We start from the raw sequence: 24,320 nt of genomic DNA, 5'->3' as shown, positions 1-24,320 counted from the left end.
TAGAATTCATGTTCTTATTTAGCCTGAGAATACTACTAACTCCAATTGATATTAATTTCTTCTTTTTAGGGTGTACATCGGAAGGCGTATTACTACTTCTGGCACATTTTGAGGGAGCAGGAAAAGCCAAGAAACAAGACAAATCTCATATACGCACATCCACCATCTCAGCTGCTTTGTCGTGAATAAGTGCTTGTGTAGATGCAGATAGGGAAAGGTCACGTGACACATTTCCTCTTCCCGGCTGTGAGCCGTTCTGTCTCGCTTCCCCCTAGTGTATTCCACTGGCCTTTCCCATAATTCCTCTTCCAAATCGACATGTAATGCCAGTCCATTCCAGGGCCGTCAGCGCAGGGAAGGCTACGCTAGACTTATGGGCACATGCCTGATAGAATTAGATGTACTGCATCCTCATCATTTCGTATTTACTCGTACCAAGACTACTAAGAATATTGAGAGGATCATAAAATAAGGGATGAGAGAGAGGAAAGGACGAGTCGATCACGAGATGCTGGATCTCCAGAGATGGTACCTGAAACTTAAGACTGTGAATTGGGAGATTTAACTTTCTACCCCATTAAAAACAGGGATCGTATCTATCGAATGCTAAATCTCAACATTTGATGATATAACAAAAGTATATGACTTGTTTTACCTTGTCAAAGCTCCATTTTGCTGTATCTTGAAGTTGTTTCTGCATGCAAGATGTTCCAGACACCAAAAAAACAGACCTTTGCTTTGGGAATCAGGCTGTGCACAGTATTATATACAATATATACACACAACAGCAACTGTCCTTAGTAAATACTAGCCAAAAGTTGAGTATCATATCAACTCTTATCTGAATGTCAATTGAAATCACAAATAAATGTACATTATACTTCAAGCTTGAGAGATTTTACTAATGTTGTTAAATTAATTTTGCCTTAGTGCTCACCTGAATTGAAATCAGATGTTCTTCACCGATGTTTATCTGAATGGTCAGAAGATTGCCTTAAATAAAACTGTTAATGAATCAGGCAGGAGCATAAGGGAAATTGTGTAAATTTGTGCATGTTTTGTAGTCTTTAAAAATCATATTCAGTGTACGTGTCAATTTCATAATGGTTTTGTATCAACACAAATAAATGTCTGCCAACTACTTCAACGCTTCCTCTGGATTCTGTGTTTTAAGAATTATTAGTTATATCATTATTTACTCACCCTCAAGAAGATAGTTTGAAGAACGTTTCTGGTCCTTATAGACTTCCTCACTGTTTTCTTCTTCTTCTCTATTCTATGGAGGTCAATGGGACCAGCAACTGCTTGGTTACCAACACTGTTCAAAATATCTTCCTTTATTTTCAACAGAAGAAAGAACTTCAGAGCGAGTGATGATTGAGCAAACAAATTCTTGATTCATCTCCATATTTCAACAGCAGTTTATACACATGCTACACTCCTAGGCATTTCAAAATAAATGGATGCTGTTGTTCTAGATTGGTAATTTTGCAAAATCACAACATCTCTAATGCACTGTCCTGCTGCACACTAGTTTAACATGGCAATTATGAATGTGCATCAATTGAGAATGAGAAAGCAATGCATCTGTGAATTAAACATTAATTTGACTTAAAGATAACAGGACACATTTCCAAGAAAACGGGATGTTACCCACCAATCGGTTCACATGAATTTGAACCATACCTAAGTTTTACACAGTTATCATACACTTTTTAATAGGAATCAGTATACATCCCATATTTACACTGAACATAGACAAAACGTTTGCCAAGGCTACCTGAAATTATTTAAATAAGTGTTGGTCAGTGTGTCGATTCAGATAAACACAATTAAAATTTTATTTAACTTTGGTCAAAAATAATCAAACAAGTGTACACTTTCACAATGTTATCATCATCATCATCATCATCATTTAACAAGGAACAAGGTCCGAGTACGTAACCGACCCTTAAGTTCCCATATTTAAAGAGTGTCACAATCAGCTATACAACAACTTTGCACTTGTCAATCGTTAAGTTACGTTTGTCATTTTGACATCAGGTTTGTAGCCGCATGTCAAAATTCAGCAGCATGCCAACTGTTGTCACTGGTTTCTTTAAACCACATCAAATCCGCTTAGGTCAATTTCTGCGCAACTTTTTCTTTTGCGCAGGAATTGAGCGCAAGGAGTATCTCAACATTGGTATGTGATCGGTTTAACTTCGATTGACTGGAGGAAAGCCAGTTTTGTCTCTAGAGGCACTCGACACATCGGTTTCAATTTGAGTGTTCTACGCCGGTCACCGACCGTACGATATCTTGTATATTAGTGTCCAAATACTAAGCCGCAAGAACCGTAGCAGCACATGAACGGACAAACGGGAGTGCTAAAAGGACAAATAATGCATGTAGGAAGAATTGTGGGAAAAAGTAGCCGGGGCGACTTGATGTCGAGATCATCTAGTCCTCAAGGTTATCAGGTGAGGATTATTTTAGGACAGACTTAAGGCGGTAGAATCCCTTTACAAAAGAAAAATGAGAAAGAAAAATAACTAATACCAAAATAAAAACAGGATCTAAAGCAAATCAGACGGCAATACTGATGCTTATGGCCAATGTCCTCATTCAAACAGTGCAACTGCAAATTCAAGTAGTACAACATGGAGATTTGCTTCCCAACCGGCTCATTATCAGGGAATTACGTTCGGTTTGATGTCGTCTTTAGACTCCTCTGACACACAAGCAAGTGAAATCTTAAAATCGAGGCCAAAAACAAATCTATTTAGTTTGCGTCATTTCATTTGGTAAATTCCCAAGTTTTTTGGGGTTGAATTCCCCAATAATGCTGCCGATACAGGTTCAGCAGAATGATTTCACATTTTAACCACTGGCGCTCCAGATCTACATATGCAGATTACATGCAAATATAGAACATAAAATTCATACATACCTGCTCATAATGTAAAAACTCTTTCTCTTTGTAGTTATGTTACTTTTATTAAGTGGTTTGACACCAGAGGGTGTAATATATAGATACAGTCAGTGAGTAGATATTATGCATGAGAAAACAAGAAAAGAAAAAAGGTATAAAAACAGAACAAAAAGTAAAAACGAAAGAAAACAAGAAACTGTCCACTGACCAAATTGGAGACTGTTTTAAGTGCTTAAAAGGTAGAAGATCAAGGCCTGAGAGTCGGGCCAGGGGAAGGAATGTTAACAGGCAATAAACAAACGCTCATGAAGGCCTGAATTTCAAAGTCGAACAGCGAGTACATACGATTGACAGCGAGACGTTACTCATCCTGGTGCGTTTCCGTACTTTTGGTCGTCAAATCATAAAAACTTAAGGCTCAGCCGAAAGACGAATACATGTACGACTTTTGCGAAGTTGATCTGGTCTGAATGCTGATTGGTGCCGCTGGAGGGTTGGTTGGAAATTGGCCTTCACCTCTGCTTTTTTTTTTCTTTCTTTTTTTTAATTATTGACACCCTCCCAAAGAGGGCTTTTTCCAAAATATACAATGTCTCTCAGCTTCCTTGACTACGTGTGAAAAACAAGTGCTTCACTTCTTTGTCAGGATGACAACGGGGCCATATTTCTCTTACAGATTTAACGACTAAGCAAAGTACGAGATTTCTTGAGTGTCCTCCGACCTGGGCCGGGGGAAACGGGGAGGAGGGGATGTTTATTTTTTCTTGATTTTTGTTTCTTCTTGGTTTTTAAATCACTCTCTTTCTCTCTTTTTTTTTTTTTTTTAATTAAGTTTGTCCTGGAATATATACAGGTTGTTGGTGGCGGCCACAGCTATGACGTTCTCTTTCGGGTGCCAGGCGGTGTGTAGGATCTTCTTGTTGAAGTCCAGGCTGTCCACGCTGATTTCGTCTTTCTTCCGTTTGCCGCCGGTGCAGACCTTACGGGGTTTGAGCATGGCACGGGGTTTACTGTTCTCCCTCGACGCCTCCAGTGTGATGTCCCTGCGCGTGTTCCTGTCGAACATCCTAAAGAAGTTGTTGTAGGAACCCGTCATAATGGCACTGAGGAGGAGGGAAGGAGGAAAAGAATAAAGATTAGTCATCATTTACTTATTGTAAAGTTTAGGTTACCTAAACGCAGTCTCAAAAGGCTTTTGAGTTTGAGAATTTCTGCACAACCAAATGTAAAATAATGACTGTTTTCAATCAGCCACGCCACTGGTCAACCTTTGGTTTGCATCTTAAACACTGTTAAGCATTGGTTTTGCTGCAGGACATCTGATTTGTAGGCTTGAATGGTTTCAAACTATTGGTTTTAACTATATTGATTCAGTTCAAAAGCCTGATTCAGTGATTCTTTCAGTCCCATCAGAAATGTTCAAGTACCACTTCATCAACACGAATCAGAACCTTTTTTCCTACATATCACTAATATTATTAAAGTAAATATTATCATAATAAAAACTTACCAAGTATCTTCCACTCAGTTTTTAATGAGTAGTTTATATACATTAATGAGGATAGGAGCAGGCTTCACTCAATTTTGATAATACACTTTTTAGAGTGCTGGCCTAAAAATATAATACATAGAAATAGGACAGAGGCCGCACTATGCATAAACGTTTTTTATTCGTTGCACACAAATTCGCTGTGCAACGAATAAAAAACGTTTATGCATAGTGCGGCCTCTGTCCTATTTCTATAGTTTATATACATTCAAATATTTCACAAGAAACATACCATTATCCAGTCTTTACAAATATGCACAAATAATATGGCATGTGTCATCCACACAAATTGTTGTGATTACTGTAATATAAAAGATAAATAAAATAAAGATACATTTTCTTTTTTTTTCTTTTTTAGTTTTTAGCAGACTTGCTTTCAAGTCTGAACTCAAGCCAGGGAAACCAAATTAAAATAATTTAAATTTTAAATAAAAATTAATAATAAATAGCTGAAATTAGTAGTAAATATTTTTAAATATTATATTTTATGCATGCATGCATATCTATATCTTTATCTATATCTATCTATATCTATATATATCTATCTATATCTATATGGGTTGTCACATTATTGGGAAGGATAAACTGCTTTAAAAAGTGGAACTGTAGGAATGGGACTTCAATAGAGCATGTGGGAAGAAGCATTTGGAAATTCTACATTCTCTACATTCACCCTCATGAAAAACAGTTTCGCACCTGTCTGAACCGTTCCAACAGCACTCAAACTTGTCGAAAATACAGTCGTTCTCGTAGAGCGAGCACAACTTGCTACGTAGGTACTCGTGTACCTGAAACAGAGAAGCACATGGGAATCAGCAAAAACATATCACTCTCAAAATAAGACATTTAAGCACTGTGTGAAACTATGGGGAGGTGCCGGCACTATTTGAAGAATGTATTAATTGAAGACGTGCAACACCATGTTCTGAAAATATGCGAAACATGACTAGACATGCTCTGGAATGCCAGTTGTCGCAATAATCAGATCTCTACTGTACCTGGTAGGTCTCTACGGGCCGGTTCTCCATGTTCAGGTCCCAAACTTTGACGGAGAGGTAATCGCGGGTCATCATGTATCTACCGCTGTGGCTGAACTTGACGTCGGATATGGAGGAGATGATTTCTGAGAAGAACGACCGGCTGCTGGGATCTTCTGGCTCCTCAAAAACTTTGGAGAAACAAAACCACAATATTTTTGTTGAAATTTCTCACTTGCAACTCAAATTTTACAGCTTGTTTGAGTGGAAACTGTAAAATTTTTACACTAGCATTCAAAAGTTTGCAGTCAGTAAGATTTTATTTCTAGAAAGAAATTAATACTTATATTGCATTATAAATATAGTTACTGTTACTTTTAATCAATTTAAAGCTGCAAAAGACTTCTATTTCAATTAAATGCTGTTCTTTTGAACTTTCTATTCACCCAAGAATCTTGAAAAAAGTCTGTTTCCATAAAAATATATTAAGAAGCACAACTGTTTTCAAATGTTTCTTGAGCACCAAATCAGCATACGATCATGTGAAATTATACTGTTCCATTTCCTTTTTGTAAAGAATATTTGGTTGTATACACTGCATACTGCACATTATGAAGTAAAAGACAGTAGAAAACCAAGTCAATTTATTCCATCCAAACACTTCACTTTTATGCATTTGCAGTGTTTTGAAACGAGTGGATTTTACAGGAAGTGAATGGCCAGAGTTTGCTGTTTTGCTTTGTTGGTCTGGAATGAGGTCTAAGTTGAGAACAGAGTGTTCGATTAATTACATAACCCAGTGATTACGTAACACAAGCCCTGCTGACATTGAACACTGGAAACACACTGCAAAAACAGACAAAAGGGGAACTCTCCACAGCCTTTTAGTGAGAGAATCTGAGTCTGTTTTTTTTTTTCAGGAAAATTATCACGTAAAAAGTTCAGACTGTCTGATGGAAAATAAAGGGATGTGAGATTACATAAAAAAATAAACATTTGGAAGAGACATTGGACTGACTTCAAATACTCACATTTACTATGTCTATCGCAGAGCGCGGCGGCCCTCATGTCACACAGGCGGATGGTTCCTTTACTACTGCTGTATACAAAGACGTTACACTGGTGTGGGTGACACTCGGCCGCCGTTATCACCTCCGTCAGCTCTTCCATATTGGCTGGTTTTATATCTACAATGTCTGAGGGGGGAAACCATAAAGGAAACCAACAGAAAGTAGTTTACACACACTGAGACGTCACTGCTGCAGGCCTTGGTCATTACTTGGGGATTTGGCTTCTAAACAAAAACGTGGTTGAAAAAGATGATTGGAGGATGTTTTCTAATTGTCATTTAAAATATATTCAGATTAGTCAATGCCTTCAATATAAAAAATTATGTTTTACAATAAAATACAATTGTTAAAAGGGTTATATTCAGGGCCTAAAACAAAATTTTTGCCACACCTGCCAATGGCCGATGACTTTAGAAAATGTATCGGCCACAAATATTTTTTACCAGCCATGAAACGCAGATAAATCCTTAATAAGTTACAACTGTTATTCAGTCAAACGCAATAAGTGATTGTTCTTTGTTCTTTTGTTGACTGATTAACATTAAAAACACACACCAGCAGAAATATTAGGCTGCTGTCACTTTAAGTGCTAATGCACGAATCCAATATACAAATACTGTTACACGTATTTTATTTCTCAACTTTTTGAACACGTACTTCAGAAAACTTGCCACACAGCATGAGTAACGAATTCGTGAAGATTCAACACTGCCCCGTCAACTGTCCTGAGCGTTGTTCACATTTTTTTTTTGCTCGCCAATGTCAATTTTTACACCGATTTTTTGATATTTGACGCTTGGCGAGTGTTCATTTTAGGCCTTGGTTATATTGTTTCAAGAACCTGTCGCAGCATAATTCAGGCTATGCAAGAGGTTATTATTAAAGGTGCAGTAAGCAATTTCTAAGAACTTCTTTAGAAAGAGAGATAGCTGAGAAATTTCCAAAGAGGAAAAGATCAGGGGCCTCATTTATAAAACTTTGCGTAGGATTTGCGTCAGAAGGGGCGTACGGATGAAACATAGGACGTGCGTACGCACAGAAATATTCGGATTTATAAAATCGTGCGCACACACATCCTACGCAGTTTTCCCTTAATAAATAACAATCAATTCTAAATGTAGCGCAGCTTTTGCAGCTTCATGTCACGCCCATAGTTGCCCATAAATATTAACATAAATATGTTCATATTCATCGACTGCGAAATCATGGCAAACACAGAGAAGAAAACCAAGAAACGTAACTTCACTCAATGTGAAGTAGGCTTGGGCGGTATTGGAATTTTGATACCGTCAAACCTCCTCCCTATTTTACCGGGGTATACGGTATTACCGTGACTAATTAAAAATTATGACATAATGGGCTCAGATGGCGTCACCAAACTGTTGGCTTGTGCCTACACGGTTCAGAAACTTAATGCCAGATCAAACAAAAATAAATAAATAAAATCAAGCCGTGCACGTTGTGTCTGAGTCCGGCCGACGGCATTAACTGTTATTATGAGCCCGAGCCCACCATTATTCAACATATTATCTGTGTGCGTGCAACAAGCAAGAAGTGCCTTTGTAATCCGGTGACGCGTGTCCATTGATTTTTATTAATAAAACTTTTCTGCAAAAAAAAGTTTTGGTTTCGTTTACTGAAATTGATGATCGCATCTCTGTATGAACGCGCCTAGAGAGAAATGCACATCATGGATTAAATAATCAGAGTGGCCTTTTTCTTTTCGTTTTGAATTGTTTCGTTTAAAGAAATTGACGATCGGTATCTCTGTGAACGCTATAGAGAAAAATGCACATCATGGATTAATCAGAGAGTAGCCTACCCTATATTTCTTTTCGTTTTGAATTGTTTCGTTTAAAGAAATTGACGATCGGCATCTCTGTGAACGCTATAGAGAAAAATGCACATCATGGATTAATCAGAGAGTAGCCTACCCTATATTTCTTTTCGTTTTGAATTGTTTTGTTTAAAGAAATTGACGATCGCCATCTCTGAGTTTCGGTTAATTTTTTAGATTTCAATGCAAGTGACCGTGGCATGCCAGCGCCCATCATGTCATGATTATATTAAATCCAGGCAATTTGGTTGATGAAAAATTTATTAAAATTAAGATACAATTTATACAAAACGAAATTCGTTTTAAAGAGGCCTTTTACAAAACGAAATTTATTGAAGTGGTCAAATCGTCTGACTCCCGATGCATCCCATCTTATTTGTGCTGTTCACTTTTCATAATCAACAAAGATGGAAAAAATAACATTATAATATTTTAACAAATACGAAACTTAATGCGCTTATTTAATGAACTCGAGAACAAAATGCATCCTGGCAGCAGTGAGTGGGTGGGTGGTAGTTTCGGAGATGCGACATTAGGTTAGAGGTGTTTACATCTCTCGCGGTCACCTTTTTATGGCACAATTTACAAATTGCCTCGTCAGTATTTACCGCCTCTCCCTTCTCATTTGTCTGGAACCAAAAATATTACCAAACTGCAACCACACAAGCATTTTTAGGCAATAAATAAATGATATATATTATAGGCTATATAAGTGCCGGTAATGACGATATTGAAACTGATACCGGTGCTATTTTAAGATCCCGCGGTATCCGATATTACCGTAATACCGCCCAACCCTAATGTGAAGTAGAAAATATCGTTGGCGAGGTGGAAAAGAGGAGTAAAATGTTGTTTGGAGGGCACAGTGTGGGCATTACTAATGCCAAAAAGGCACTTGAGTGGCAAAAGGTTGCAGACGCCATTAATGCTGCAGCCTCACAACCTCGGACCGTGGCCAAAATAAAAAAGAAATGGTAAGACATCAAAGTCGATGAAAAAAAGCGTCATTACGCATTGTGATGGCATCATGGCATTTTATTACCATCCATTTGATAGCATCTGACAAGCTACAGATGTGTCAAGAGGATGAATTGCATAACATGCCAATATTATTGCAGAACATATTTCACTTTTCTTTTTGCAAATGTGTTCATTCGCATTTCTGTTGTAATCTTCGTTTGATTTTGTTTGTTTTACACTGGAGATTGATCAAACGGGTGTTCGTGTAGGCTGTTAATTGTAAGACTTGCTTTGTGAAGTCTTCATGTTATTTATGAGAGGCAGTATTGCCATTTCTTTTACACAACGGTCTACAGTTTCACACACTTTCACGTGTTTCTTCCATCTGCCGCCGGTGTCGCCATTTCTCATTTAACCCGTTTTTGTGCGTACGCCTGGGTCAGAGTTTGCGTGAAGGACCGCACATTTTCCCGTCAAGTTTGCTTTTATAAATACCAATTATTGCGTAGAGAGCGGCGTATGCCTTCTTTTGTGCATACACAACGTTTATAAATAAGGCCCCTGAGGAGTATTATTGGAAGAAGGGTTACAATCAGGCAAGGACCTGCGTTAATATTGGAAAAACGTTCCAGCGCCGGAGATATGTTAGAGAGCAGGAAGGCATGAAAACAGGTTGCTTTGTTTCTGCTCGATACACGAGTAACATTGCTGTTTCAAAGAACTAAGATGTGCTATGATGATGATGTTGTTGAATCACAGCTGATTCATCCATACTTGCGCAAGCTGTCTGATGTTAGTGGTTGCCTGTGTTGCATAGTGTTTCCAGTTTCTTGTGGACAGAGAAATGAAGGGAGGGGTGTGTTTGTTTGGGTGTTGATTTCAATATCAAGTGTTTTTTCAGAAATCGCTTACTGCACCTTTAAAGGATGGGCAAGGGAGGTGCACAAACCCAAACACTTTACCTTATTTCATCTGCATAGAGGATGTTTACCCAAGGTAAAACAGCAAATAAAACAGCTTAATTCTAAAGGTGTAAAGTGGTCATGAAAACTTAATTATGACTACTGAAGCACAAATAGAAATTTAAATAAACAGCTCTATAGCAAAATAAATTCAGGGAGGACATATGTCAATTAAAAAAAGTCACAGATCACGTAAAGGATACTAAAACTTCTATCTGTGATTTCTAAATGCCAGAGGTTTATTCTGAGGTCGTCTGCAGAAAGGTATGTTTCATAATCACTATTTACTGAAATGGAATTGATGTGATATGTATGTGCGTTTGCAAATATTCTACGTGGGCTGGCTTCCACCATCAAGTCCATCGGCATCAGCACAGGAACCTGCAAAACAACCAGTTACTAAATGAAATATTAAACAAACAAAAAAACATTTAAAAGCATTTAAATGCATTTTCATTTTAAATATTCATATTTATGTTAAATATTGTATGTTATGTTGTATAATATAGTTATGTTAAATACATAAATGTAAATGTAAATGTAAATATTTTCCAAAAAAAAAAAAAATTGCATCTTGTCTCTCCCATCCTAGATTAATTTCTAAGGCTGATTATAATCTTTTATAATCAAAGGCTGATTGTAATTTTTTCGCAACCATATTGTGATGCACTAGAAATTTATTTAACAACACATTCACATGTTCACAGTTCTCTGATGTCAGTTAATGGTCACATGGCATGCAGGAAAACAAATGCAATATTAGGGTTTTTTTTTTTTCAAGTTTTATTTTAATTATTTTTATGATTAATTTTAATCATCTCGCTAACCAGTTTGGGTTAATGCAATAGTTAACATTAACTAACAACGAAAAATAGTATATATTATTTTTAATTAACGTTAACTAGTCAAATATTTCTACATCGATAGCTAAACATTAGTTAAGGATCCATTCGCTAATACTGAACAATGTTATATTTATGAATTTCACCCATTATTAAAGGTTGCATTAAATTTATGGTTCACTGTTGTAGTTTTTCCAAAATACATCCTCGTCTTGGCTAGTCTGCAACACGTCTCGCTCTGTACACGTTTCTGTAAATAAAATTAAGTAAGCAACAACGGGGCATATACTGTGGTATCGAAAAATTGTACTGTCGAAAAGCATACTACAGAAAAGCATTCTATACAGACTACAAGTTCTGTAAACATCAGTGAAATGACTATTTATGAATTAAATATTAATTAACTAAAAACATGCACAGCTACTGGCTGCACTTGCAACTCAGAACGTCATGGGAATAAAAGAGACAGACTAACCCGTAGTGATGTGATTCGAAACGGATCTCGCAGTCTTCCGTCTTCGTCTTTAAGGTTGTATCCTTCCGCTCGTTTGTCCCTTTCACTAATCTTCCATAGTTTAATGGTTTTGTCTTTTTGATAAGAAAATTATACAAATCAGTAACAGACAAACTGCATATCTAAAACCTAGGAAGCTAAAATGCAACCATGTTTTCCTTTAATCAGTGCAAAATACATTATATTTTTGTCAGGATGATCACAATATTGTCTAGGTAGGCAGCTCAAATAGTTTGAGAACATCTATAGAAAAACTGCCATTCAAAAGTTTGGGGCCTGTATGATTTTTTCACGTTCTTGAAAAAAAGTATATTATATTATGCTCATATATATGTTTTTTTTTTTTTTTTTACATAAATCTTCTATGAAAGTTCATTATTATTGTAATGTTTTGTGCTTTGAGACATGAGGTAATTTAAAGGAGAACTCCGGTCAATTTTAACATTGAGCTCATTTTTTTGTAAATTTGGAGTGCTGTCAGTACAGAGAACAACGACAAAAATCGATGTTGCCTACACCATGTTATCCTCTTTTTAAAATTTGTCGAGTTCACACGCATAGGTTTAGTTACCTATGATCACGCGCGTGAACTCGACAATCGATTACTATGGACTTCGACCGAAAACAGGATGTAAACACAGGTATTTGCGCTGGCTGAAATAACATCATTTTTATTAATATCTTTCACATCTACTGCAGTCAGATTCACCCGTGATCACTCTGAAGGAATCACTCACATTAGCTGTGCACTTGTAATGACACATCAAGGATGTTAAGAGGCTAAAAGCAGGTTTAGTACTTGCCCCATTGAAGTCAACAGGGTGCAAATTTTAAAAAGAGGATAACACGGTGTAGGCAACACCGATTTTTGTCGTTGTTCTCTGTATTGACAGCACTCCAAATGTACAAAAATTAAAATTGACCGGAGTTCTCCTTTAATGCTGTCTCCTGTGACGCTTTGCTGAATCTGCTCTGGCTGTGGGTGACCATGTGTTTTGAAGGTGGAGTGGCTTTAGAGCGCACTGGAAGGAGGGATCTAAAGCTTTCAAAGATAGCTTGCTATTGCTAGCCAGTCAAAAATGGCCAACACTACCTTTAATGCATCCTTGCTGAAAAAAAATATGAATTTCTTTACAATAAATAAATCTTAATGACCCCAAACTTTTGAATGATAGCACACACACACACACAAAAAGAAGCAAAAGCACAATTTACTCTTCATACCATTTGTGGACAGGAGAAAGTGTGCAGCGTTCTGTTGTGGGAGCCATCTGATTTTATTGATCTTCTCCTCTATTTCTAAACTTTTCAAGTAATCAAACTCAGGCTCATGACTCTGAAAAGTGCTGTACACGTTGTATTCCCCTCTTGAGAGTGGGCGGTTTTTACTCTGTAAAGAGAAACATTGAACACACAAGTTAACACATCTATCGAGTCACACATTCTAAAGAAAAGAAAAAAAAACAATTCTTTGGGTTGCATCACCTCCTGTTCTCTCTGAAATATGACGACTCTTCCCCCTTTGTCTCCTGTGGCTAGTAACTCCCCAGAATAGTTAAATTCAACAGTTGAGATAATGTCCGCTGTATATGCAAAAGGAAGAAAGAAAGATAAGACAATCATGTATCTCATGCATTCAACATGCACAGCTTTAAGATAGTACAAAGCTTTGACATCAAAATTGAGCCAAGTTACTTTCTAAATGCATGTTCTTGGACTGATCATTGTATGTTGTGCCAGAGACCAACAATGTTTGTCTTTCACTTAAAGTGCTCATATTATCCTATTTTAAAGGTTTCTAATTTTGTTCTGTAGGTCTCCAACAATAGGTTTACATGCATCCAGTATCAAAAAACACTAATAATATTCGCACAATATACAATGCAGCATCACCTCTTTTCTCAGTGTCTAAAAGGTTTGACAAAGGTTTCAGTCTCTCTAAACCTCTCCTTTCGCGAGCCAACTCTGCTCTGATTGGTCAGATAGCCCAGTCTATTGTGATCTATTGTGGTCTACAGCTTACAGCGTGTGTTGGAAACAAAACGGCCTTTAATATATCTGAATTTCAGTTCCTGAGCTTCTTCAGCGCTTGTACAAACAGTAACAATGGAGTCAGTTTTATTGTATCAATTCGAGCCAGAGTCTTTGAAAGTGGATTTGGCTTCAGCAACAACTACAGTGTTTAATTGCGGGTCAAAGTAGATGTCCACGCCAGTTGTTTGACCACAGGCTAGCATTATATTAATTGACTGGAATTACTGACAACATGTTTCAGGCAGTTCAGAATCGGCTCATTGTCCATTTATCAGCACTTTGATCTATGAAACTTTGCAGATATTTTATATTCACAAACAGCTATATTACACTTTAAAACATTCATTATTCAAGTCTCATCTTCATGCATGCTTAAGTTTAACATGTTTTAACCTAAAACACAAATCTGTTCAGTGTGGATCATTTCCTCTCTCCACCTCGCTGATCTCTCCCGCTCCGAGGGAAGGGCACAGGGATAAACAGAGGCATGATTCAGTGTTCCTGAAACAGAGCAATTAGCTTGACGCACCCAGACCTGGGCCTTCATTTAAACAACGGTTCACATGCCAAAAACACAGTATTTGAGATAATCAAATGCCTCTTGTACATTTATAGAACTGAAACCAAGCTAATGGCTATTTGGTTTCTTTACTGTGGATTTGATGAGGAAACTTTACACCAGGTGAGAAACGCTGATAAGCAACGAATCAAAATGGAGAAATCTGGTTTTAACTACATGTTTGGTTATATGGTGTCTGATTAAAAACAGTGAGAGATAACTAGTGTCTGATAAAACAAAAAACAAGGTTATGATATGATACACAGACAAAAAAAAAAAGACGACTTCTGTGTTTTGAGTTTACACAAAGAAAACGGTTAAGAGAAACTTCACCACTGAGTAGCACCAAAGCTACGGGAGAACGCACTTTACTCAACCTTAAAAAAAAATAAGAATGCAACAACATTACCTGCCCACAAATGAATGTGCCAGATGAGTTGGAGAACATACTTTTAAATCCAAAGTAATCGGACATCTTTATTCCATTTAGGAATGGGCAAAAAATTATTTATTATTATTATATAAAAATTAATATAATACATCCACGTGCATAGGTTTATCACGCTGAACTCGACAATCGATTACTGTGGACTTCGACCGAAAACAGGAAGAAAATACAGGTATGTGCGCTGGCTGAAATAACATCATTTTTATTCATATCTTTCACATCTACTGCAGTCAGATTCACCCGCGTTCACCCCGAAGGAATCACTCAAATTAGCTGTGCACTTGTAATGACACATCAAGGATGTTAAGAGGCTAAAAGCAGGTTTAAAACTTGCCCCATTGAAGTCAACAGGGTGCAAATTTTAAAAAGAGGATAACACGGTGTAGGCAACACCGATTTTTGTCATTGTTTTCTGTATTGACAGCACTCCAAATTTAAATATATAATGAATAAAATCATATCACTTCACAAAACAGAACATGCTAAATTATTTTATTTAAGAAGGACATGGGTTAATAAAGTGGCTGGTGTAGCTCAAGGGGCCCCAATGAAAGTTAATAGGCACCAAAGTTTTCAAAATTTCTACTTTTGTAAAAACATTCAAAACACAACAGATTTATGAAAATCAACTAATAAAGTAATTATTTTAATCACAAATAATCATGATTACAATATTGACCAAAATAGTCTTGGTTATGACTTTGCCATAATCCAGCAACCCTAACTAATAGAAATCCTGGGTTGAAGGATCAGCTAATAAGCAACAAACATGCAAAGACCTCGGTTCTCTGCACATGCGTGTGTGTATGTGTGTGTGTGTTCTGGACCGTCTGTGTCTGATTAATCAATCTCTAATTCACACCAGTGACAGAGAGAATCTGATGACTCAGAAACATCAGCGGGTGAACCTCACAAAACACAGCAAGAACACGCCTGCTCATATTTCACTCCAAGATCAACTAATAGATAGATATGCTAATTTTTGCATACAGAAAATGAAGGCTATTTTGGAGACCGTTTTTCACATTGCATAAAGCACACAATTCAGCAATTTTTCGGCTTATATTCCCATTACAATAATGTTTAAGTTAATAAGCAAATAAGATGTGCACAAATAGTTAAGTCAACACTTGAAATACTACTGTACATCTGCATATACTATATTTGCATATTAAATAAAAAGAAATTGTATTTTGCTATTCATATTTTAATAATAATAATTATTATTATTAATAAGTAGCAATTTAATGATAGCAAATAATATATGCACAAAACTCAAGCGACAATTTATATTTAATAAATTCAACATTTGAAATGATTACATGCCTTTTTATACATCTACATATGCATTTTAATGTAATTATCATAGTTATTTTTAATATAACGTACAATATAATATTAAAAATATTTGCAAATACAAATTCAGTATTTGAAATAAATACTCAATTCTTTGCATTTATAAATAAACAACTGTAAAATAATGTTAATAATAATAATAATAAGTTAATAAAATAAACTGACATTTTCAGTATCAGCACTGAAACTATGGCAAAATATATGGCTCATACTGGTTTATCAACTTCTCTCAGTAATGATATGACTTGCTTAAGGTATATTGTCATAAAAATGTACAAATGCAAAACAGCTTACCATAAAACAATTTTATTTCTGCAAAATATACACATTTTATTTAAAATGTCTTGACTGTGGGTGTTAGCTATGTGACCTGGACATGTTTTTGTGAGATTCATTTTATCGAGGAGAGCCGTGGTCATTAACTATCTGGATTTTTCATCCTGTGCATCTGAAAAAGACGCAAGAACAGATCCAGAGGAAACACCACTGTACTGTATCAGATGCAGAGCAAACACCGCTGTACTACATCAGACCAAGACTAAATACCACTGTACTGTATCAGATGCTGAGCAAACACCACTGTACTGTATCAGATATAGAGCAAGCAAACACCACTGTACTGTATCAGACCCAGAGCAAACACCACTGTACTGTATCAGACGCAGAGCAAACACCACTGTACTGTATCAGACGCAGAGCAAACACCACTGTACTGTATCAGATATAGAGCAAGCAAACACCACTGTACTGTATCAGATCCAGAGCAAACACCACTGTACTGTATCAGATGCAGAGCAAACACCGCTGTACTGCATCAGACCAAGACTAAATACCACTGTACTGTATCAGACCCAGAGCAAACACCCCTGTACTGTATCAGACGCAGAGCAAACACCACTGTACTGTTTCAGACCCAGAGCAAACACCACTGTACCGTATCAGACGCAGAGCAAACACAGCTGTACTGTATCAGACCCAGAGCAAACACCACTGTACTGTATCAGACCCAGAGCAAACACCACTGTACTGTATCAAATGCAGAGCAAACACCACTGTACTGTATCAGACGCAGAGCAAACACCACTGTACTGTATCAGATATAGAGCAAGCAAACACCACTGTACTGTATCAGACCCAGAGCAAACACCACTGTACTGTATCAGATATAGAGCAAGCAAACACCACTGTACTGTATCAGACCCAGAGCAAACACCACTGTACTGTATCAGACCCAGAGCAAACACCACTGTACTGTATCAGATATCAGACGCAGAGCAAACACCACCGTACTGTATCAGACGCAGAGCAAACACCACTGTACTGTATCAGACGCAGAGCAAACACCACTGCACTGTATCAGATCCAGAGCAAACACCACTGTACTGTATCAGATATAGAGCAAGCAAACACCACTGTACTGTATCAGACCCAGAGCAAACACCACTGTACTGTATCAGACCCAGAGCAAACACCACTGTACTGTATCAGATGCAGAGCAAACACCACTGTACCGTATCAGACCCAGAGCAAACACCACTGTACTGTATCAGACCCAGAGCAAACACCACTGTACTGTATCAGACCCAGAGCAAACACCACTGTACTGTATCAGATGCAGAGCAAACACCACTGTACCGTATCAGACCCAGAGCAAACACCACTGTACTGTATCAGACCCAGAGCAAACACTACTGTACTGTATCAGACCCAGAGCAAACACCTCCGTACTGTATCAGATCCAGAGCAAACACCGCTGTACTGTATCAGACCCAGAGCAAACACCACCGTACTTTATCAGACCCAGAGCAAACACCACTGCACTGTATCAGACCCAGAGCAGACACCACTGTACCGTATCAGATCCAGAGCAGACACCACTGTACCGTATCAGACCCAGAGCAAACACTACTGTACTGTATCAGACCCAGAGCAAACACCACTGTACTGTATCAGATCCAGAGCAGACACCACTGTACCGTATCAGATCCAGAGCAGACACCACTGTACCGTATCAGACCCAGAGCAAACACTACTGTACTGTATCAGACCTAGAGCAAACACCACTGTACTGTATCAGACCCAGAGCAAACACCACTGTACTGTATCAGATCCAGAGCAGACACCACTGTACCGTATCAGATCCAGAGCAGACACCACTGTACCGTATCAGACCCAGAGCAAACACTACTGTACTGTATCAGACCCAGAGCAAACACCACTGTACTGTATCAGACCCAGAGCAAACACCACTGTACTGTATCAGACCAAGACTAAACACCACTGTACTGTATCAGATCCAGAGCAAACACCGCTGTACTGTATCAGACCCAGAGCAAACACCGCTGTACTGTATCAGACCCAGAGCAAACACCACCGTACTGTATCAGACCCAGAGAAAACACCACCGTACTATATCAGACCCAGAGCAAACACCACTGCACTGTATCAGACCCAGAGCAAACACCACTGTACTGTATCAGACCCAGAGCAAACACCACTGTACTGTATCAGACCCAGATCAAACACCACTGCACTGTATCAGATCCAGAGCAGACACCACTGTTCTGTATCAGACCCAGAGCAAACACCACTGTACTGTATCAGACCCAGAGCAAACACTACTGTACTGTATCAGACCCAGATCAAACACCACTGCACTGTATCAGACCCAGAGCAAACACCACCGTACTGTATCAGACCCAGAGCAAACACCACCGTACTGTATCAGACCCAGAGCAAACACCACCGTACTGTATCAGACCCAGAGCAAACACCACTGCACTGTATCAGACCCAGAGCAAACACCACTGTACTGTATCAGACCCAGAGCAAACACCACCGTACTGTATCAGACCCAGATCAAACACCACTGCACTGTATCAGACCCAGATCAAACACCACCGCACTGTATCAGACCCAGAGCAAACACCACCGTACTATATCAGACCCAGAGCAAACACCACTGCACTGTATCAGACCCAGAGCAAACACCACCGTACTGTATCAGACCCAGAGCAAACACCACCGTACTGTATCAGACCCAGAGCAAACACCACTATACTGCATCAACACAAACAGCCGCAGCAGCAGCGGGGAAGCGTAGGCAGGAACATGACGGGTGATGACCACCACCTCGTACACAAACCATCCGAACGATTCGTCCTAAATCTGCTAACGTCCACCTCGGACATCCTACAGCAACATTACATCAGCACCTCCCGAAACCAGATCAAATCACAGCATCATACAGTCACCCAAACATCACGATCCGTTAGCGCTAGGAAAAGCAGACCAACCCTGACCTCGTAAAGCTCAAAAACAAGCGGAGCACACACAGAGATAAACGCACACATACCCATCCTGAAAGGTAGGGAGAAGCCATTATAGCACAGTTCCAGACTGTGGCAGTCAGCACACAGAAGACAGAGGAAGATTTAAGAGCCTGGAGAAGCTGCGGTGTGGACGCAGGGAGGGTGAGCAACGGGGATCTGTGCGGCCATGTTAGACAGGTAAGATCATGAGGGGAACCAACCCCACACACACACACACACACACACACACACACTTGACAGAGACCCTCCAATGTGTCATCCCAAATCAATTATGGCCTCATAAACATGAGCATATAACTTTAAGGGAGTTTGCAATGCATTGCAGTCCTTCCCACAAATTACTCACTTCCTGTTTAAAAGTCATTCAGGGCAAGAGAAACAACAACTGAAGCTGGACAAGATGGAAAATTCACAATATTCACCATGATTTAAAAAATAAATAGAAATTTAGGCTACATAACATCCAAGACATTTCACAAAAACATTGCAGTTCATTACTGGAAAACAAAAACAAATGTGTGCATGAAATAAATATTGAAAATTATAGGAGATATATATATATATATATATATACACACACACACACACACACACACATTCATTTCAGATAAATTCACAATGATTTAGAACCATAAATGGACATTTACATAATTTCCACACAATATATACACATACTTTTATGTGTGGGAAAAAATGCACTTCAGTTCTTTTTTTTATCTACTTGATGGCTGTTGTTTTAAGTTATATTTTGGTATACTCTAATCGACTGTTTATTGCAATATCAGGCATATCACTTTGAGCAAAGAAAACATCTTATTAGCTAATCCTTAAGTGATGAGTCAAACAAACAATATGAACCATATTTTGCACATTTAGTCCAGTAAAACACATGCATCAAGTCAATAACACTATAAGAACATCTTATGACTAGTCCTCGGGTTCTTGCTCTAAAAGCAAAAGCTCGACAAAAAAAAAAAGAAGAGAATTGAAATGAAACCGGAAGTCTTCACACTTAGGAATAACTTGGAAAACACATTGGCTGTGAGCCAGCGACTATCTCAGAGCGGTTTAGTGAGAAAGTGTGAGTGTGAGAAAGTCCGTATTTATTTCTATCTTTAGATCATGCAAGCAACACAGTCTGAAGGTCTGTTAATAAAAAAACAATATGGGGCAATACTGTAATTGTATTTTGAATCCAAATTTGCATGCATCCTTATCACTACGGCATTAAAATTCCCAAATGCACAGAATTCAGAGAAAAGGAAATTTGCCACTCGGAGCGACCACATCTCATAGTCTAGCAAGCGATACAGTGATCTCTAAATAACCTTCTCTTCCACATAAGGGGTCAGTCTGCTCAGATGATATTACACAAGTCAACATGTGTCCGTTTCCTAGAAATCGGTTTTATTTTTCACAGAGGGCAAACCTGGAAGTGGCAAAAACAACAACAACCAACCGCCACCATGCAAACAACAGGCTAGTTTACAACAAGAACGAAAACTATAAAGGTAACTATTAGCGTACACGCCAGCTGTATGGTTCAGTTTATTCTAAACGCGTGCTTGTCTGTCACTTTAAATGCTCGAGCTCGTTACAGATGGATTCTGATTGGCTGTCAATGTTTTTATCGTTCATCAGCTGGATTAAATCATTCTGAAAGTGATTCCAAATATATTGTGTCGTTATTTTTACAGCTGTGGTGTGACTGTGAACTGCTATTCTTTAATGTTGAGAACGATTTTCAGAACTAGATATTTATCGTTATCTTTATAGTTATTGTCCTTGATGTAAATGGGCCTTAAGTCACTAAAAGCTTTTGTTTCAACATTATACTTCATTAAAGGGTCAGTTAACCCAAAAATTAATTACTCACTCCTCATTTCATTCCAAACCTGTAAGACTTTTGTTCATCTTCGGAACACAAATGAGAGATTTGTGTCCCTTTATTGAAAGTCTATTCACCCAAAACTCTGAAGCTTTTAAAATGTTCATAAAGGTAAAAAACAAAACAAAAAAACAACAACATATGAATCAAGCGGTTTAACCCAAGTCTTCTGAAGAGACATGACTACTTCATATGATTAATAGATATAATTTAGGCTTTTATTCACACATTGATCAGAGAACGTACATAGATAACTCAAATTTGGTAAACGGAAGCTCAAGCATGCTTGCTTGATGTGTGAGATCCAATGAGGTTTGTTCTCGCGAGTCAAGCAAGCACGGTTGAGCTTTTGTTTGTGTTTACTGATCAATCTTTATATGTGAATAAAAGCCTACATTCAATCCGTTCACCATATAAAACGATAATTTCTCTTAAGACTTGGATTAAACGGATGCATTTATATGGATTTATTTTACGATCTCTTTATGAAAGTTTAAACCTTGAATACTTTCAATGAATGGACAGAAATCTCTCAGGTTTCATTGAAAATATCTTCATTTGTGTTTTAAAGTTAAATGAAAGACTTGTGGGTTTAGAATGACATGAGAGGGAGTCAGTGATGACAGATTTCCTTTTAAGAATCTCTCTGAACTGAATAAAACGGTGTCAAATAAAAAGCAACATTTAGTCTTATAAAAAGCGACAAGCCACACACAAACCTGATAGATTTAGCTAAAATACTTCATGCAGAAACTACCAAAAAAAGCAACCAAAGCCTCCCAAAAATCTACTTGGCGTAAAGTGCTCAAAAACCGAAGATAAACATGGATGGTCTTTATAATAACTAATATAAAAGACCATATAAAAGCAAATAAAATAAATAAAAATGCAATAAAAAAAAGCAAATATAAATGGCAACAAAATCGAAGCACCACAATGAGCGTCAATTTGCTTTCAGAGATTCAGAAGCACAACTGTATTCCCAAGCCTCACTCACTGATATCTGGATGGAGCGCACACTCAGACACGACACATGGATAACGTGAGCTGGTCAGACCAGTTGGACGTGCTTTCCGCCGTTTCAAAGGCAGGATGTGCTTCCCTAGTGGAGCCCCAGAATGCAGCACACACGCTCATCTAACAATCTATAATGTGTCATGTCATATTAATACATTTTGTTACTACTGTGCTATGCTGAATGCTTGTTTGCCAACATTTGCCTTTATGAGATTAAAAACTCACAAAATAGTATGCAGAACACAGTGTTCTTTCCCACGCTGACATGTTTGCTACTAAAACTGACATATTGTTCTCTTTAAATATGGCCAATCTTCTGCTACTCGTCATTGCTAGTCAGAGTTAAGGCAAGACACTACAGGAAAAACCATTGTTTTTTTCTGCTTCTTGAGATTTCAGGCTATTTTGTTTCCATAATCTCTTTCAGACTAGAGGAAAGACAACATCCAAATTACACATTTATTTTATTACACTTTATCTTTTTGCTTAAATTTCAAATGCAAAACGTAATAAACACTGTTTCCTGATTAAGAAATCTCGACTTCAGTAAAACTTTACCGTTTCATTCCAAATTATATTCTAGAGGTTTTTACAGGGTTTTCTTTTCTTATCATATGCCTGATTTATAGAACATTTTATTTCTTTAAACATGGTGAAAATGCATCATCTGATTTATGAAGTGACAAAATCAGCTCTGTAAAAACCTATAATATGTCAACAAAAAAACAATTTGAACTTTAAACTTGGCTTTATCCAATGTTCAGATTTCCGTTCTGGAAATATATGTAAATTAGTGCATATTAATTAGATCATAGTTAATTTGCATATTTAAGCATAACACTTCAGAAAACTTTTGTATTAATGTACAGACTAATCGACTGGGGAAGTATGGTTATAAAAAAAAATTTAACCATTTTTTCCTGTGGTATCTTGCATTAAGTAGTATATGGGGGGAGCATTTGATTGGACAACAATTTGGACACGCCTTTCAGTGCAACTTGAGTCATCAGTATTTTTACACATTTTCCTCCAATTGCGGTTTCACTTACTTACTTTCTACTTAAATCAATAGGCTATTTCACGTCCATGCATTTGCACATATATATATATATATATACACGTGTCGATGTGTGTTTTGTGATAATGTCCAGCAAACTGTGCATTACTACTGACATCTATTAGCAGGTGGTTTCACCCAAAGCGACTTACAAATGAGGAACATCACAAGCAATCTGTCATTAAAGACCAAACAGTATTATTTACAGTACTGTAATGCAAAGTTAGACACACAAGATCATCAAGCCTATCGCCTTCACTCCATATACTACATAAAAAAAGTGTGAGAACACATTTTTTGGACAATAATGTCAATCTTTGGGATGACCGTGTACATTTTCATGGATTTACAACACTCCATCTCTTCCTATCATATCTCACCATGCATGATTTTCCATACAAAACACCTCATCGCTCATGCATACTCACCCAAGGGTGTTTAAGACCAATGCAAACCATTATTTACCTTCTGCAACATCTTCTTCTATGGATCCTTTGACCTGGGAGAAGCACCACTGGAAATCATTGCCTCCACCAACCCCTGCAACAACAACAACAACACAAGTGCATTTAAATGCATGCACAGATCAACCTCCCAGAAGCATTTAATCACGCTGAACTCAAACCCCTGCCCCGCACGAGCATGCATACTGAGATAAAGCAGTGTATGTGGGTTTGATGTAGTCTCAGTAAAGGGGGCTGGTTTGATGTTTAGGCCGCACTGCTGCCGCTCGCGCCCCCGCCTACCAACACACACAACCCCCAGCGCGGCGCGTTTACCTGCCATCATCTCCGGTGCCTGTGCCTGTGCCTCGAGCCTTCAGCGCGGCTTATCCTCGAGCTCAGCCGGGCGGACGGTATGAACGAGCGCGGAATGAGAGCGGGTTCAGCGAGAGCGGGATCTGCCCGTGATTTGCTTTCGCTTCAAGATGGCGCACACTCCCGTCGACATGACACAGTGACGTCATTTAATCAAGCGCGCCGTGCGCCCGGCGCGTCCTCGCT

At 38.1% G+C, this 24,320-nt stretch overlaps 2 protein-coding genes across 3 annotated transcripts in view; one reads left to right on the top strand and one right to left on the bottom strand.

Moving 5' to 3' along the window:
• bnip3 (BCL2 interacting protein 3) overlaps positions 1–1,824 on the top strand; it is a 7,218-nt gene extending 5,394 nt beyond the window's left edge. Inside the window, exon 6 of the mRNA XM_081393253.1 lies at positions 70–1,824. Within this exon, the coding sequence (XP_081249379.1) occupies positions 70–112 (43 nt within the window). The 3' untranslated portion in view covers positions 113–1,824. The remainder of the gene's footprint in view (positions 1–69) is intronic.
• On the bottom strand, positions 1,814–24,320 carry ppp2r2d (protein phosphatase 2, regulatory subunit B, delta). Of its 2 annotated transcripts, XM_081393252.1 has the most exons (10): positions 24,096–24,320; positions 23,782–23,856; positions 13,111–13,208; positions 12,850–13,015; positions 11,587–11,699; positions 10,473–10,650; positions 6,472–6,636; positions 5,462–5,631; positions 5,160–5,251; positions 1,814–4,017 (listed from the first exon to the last, which is right to left on the bottom strand). In XM_081393252.1, exons 1-10 carry the CDS (start codon positions 24,103–24,105, stop codon positions 3,738–3,740), a joined length of 1,347 nt encoding a protein of 448 aa, XP_081249378.1. In that variant the 5' UTR covers positions 24,106–24,320; the 3' UTR covers positions 1,814–3,737. The 2 variants fall into 2 exon arrangements, with proteins under 2 accessions (XP_081249378.1, XP_081249377.1); XM_081393251.1 differs by lacking the exons at positions 23,782–23,856; positions 24,096–24,320 and adding an exon at positions 14,053–14,405.

This window comes from Scardinius erythrophthalmus (genome assembly GCF_964197995.2).
Source record: "Scardinius erythrophthalmus genome assembly, chromosome: 18".
Lineage (NCBI taxonomy): Eukaryota > Metazoa > Chordata > Actinopteri > Cypriniformes > Leuciscidae > Scardinius > Scardinius erythrophthalmus.
The sequence above is the reverse complement of the archived record's forward strand: the minus strand, read 5'-3'. Positions and strand labels throughout refer to the sequence as shown.

What these genes read in the sequence shown, in the direction of transcription:
- ppp2r2d (XM_081393251.1), bottom strand. Translation starts at nt 14,206, where the DNA reads ATGAAGGCCCAGGTCTGGGTGCGTCAAGCTAATTGCTCTGTTTCAGGA. An exon ending in TATTTCAGAGAGAACAGGAG is followed by an intron (nt 13,016 to 13,110) that starts GTGATGCAACCC and finishes TTCTCTTTACAG; the next exon opens with AGTAAAAACCGCCCACTCTC. An exon ending in CTTTCTCCTGTCCACAAATG is followed by an intron (nt 11,700 to 12,849) that starts GTATGAAGAGTA and finishes CTTATCAAAAAG; the next exon opens with ACAAAACCATTAAACTATGG.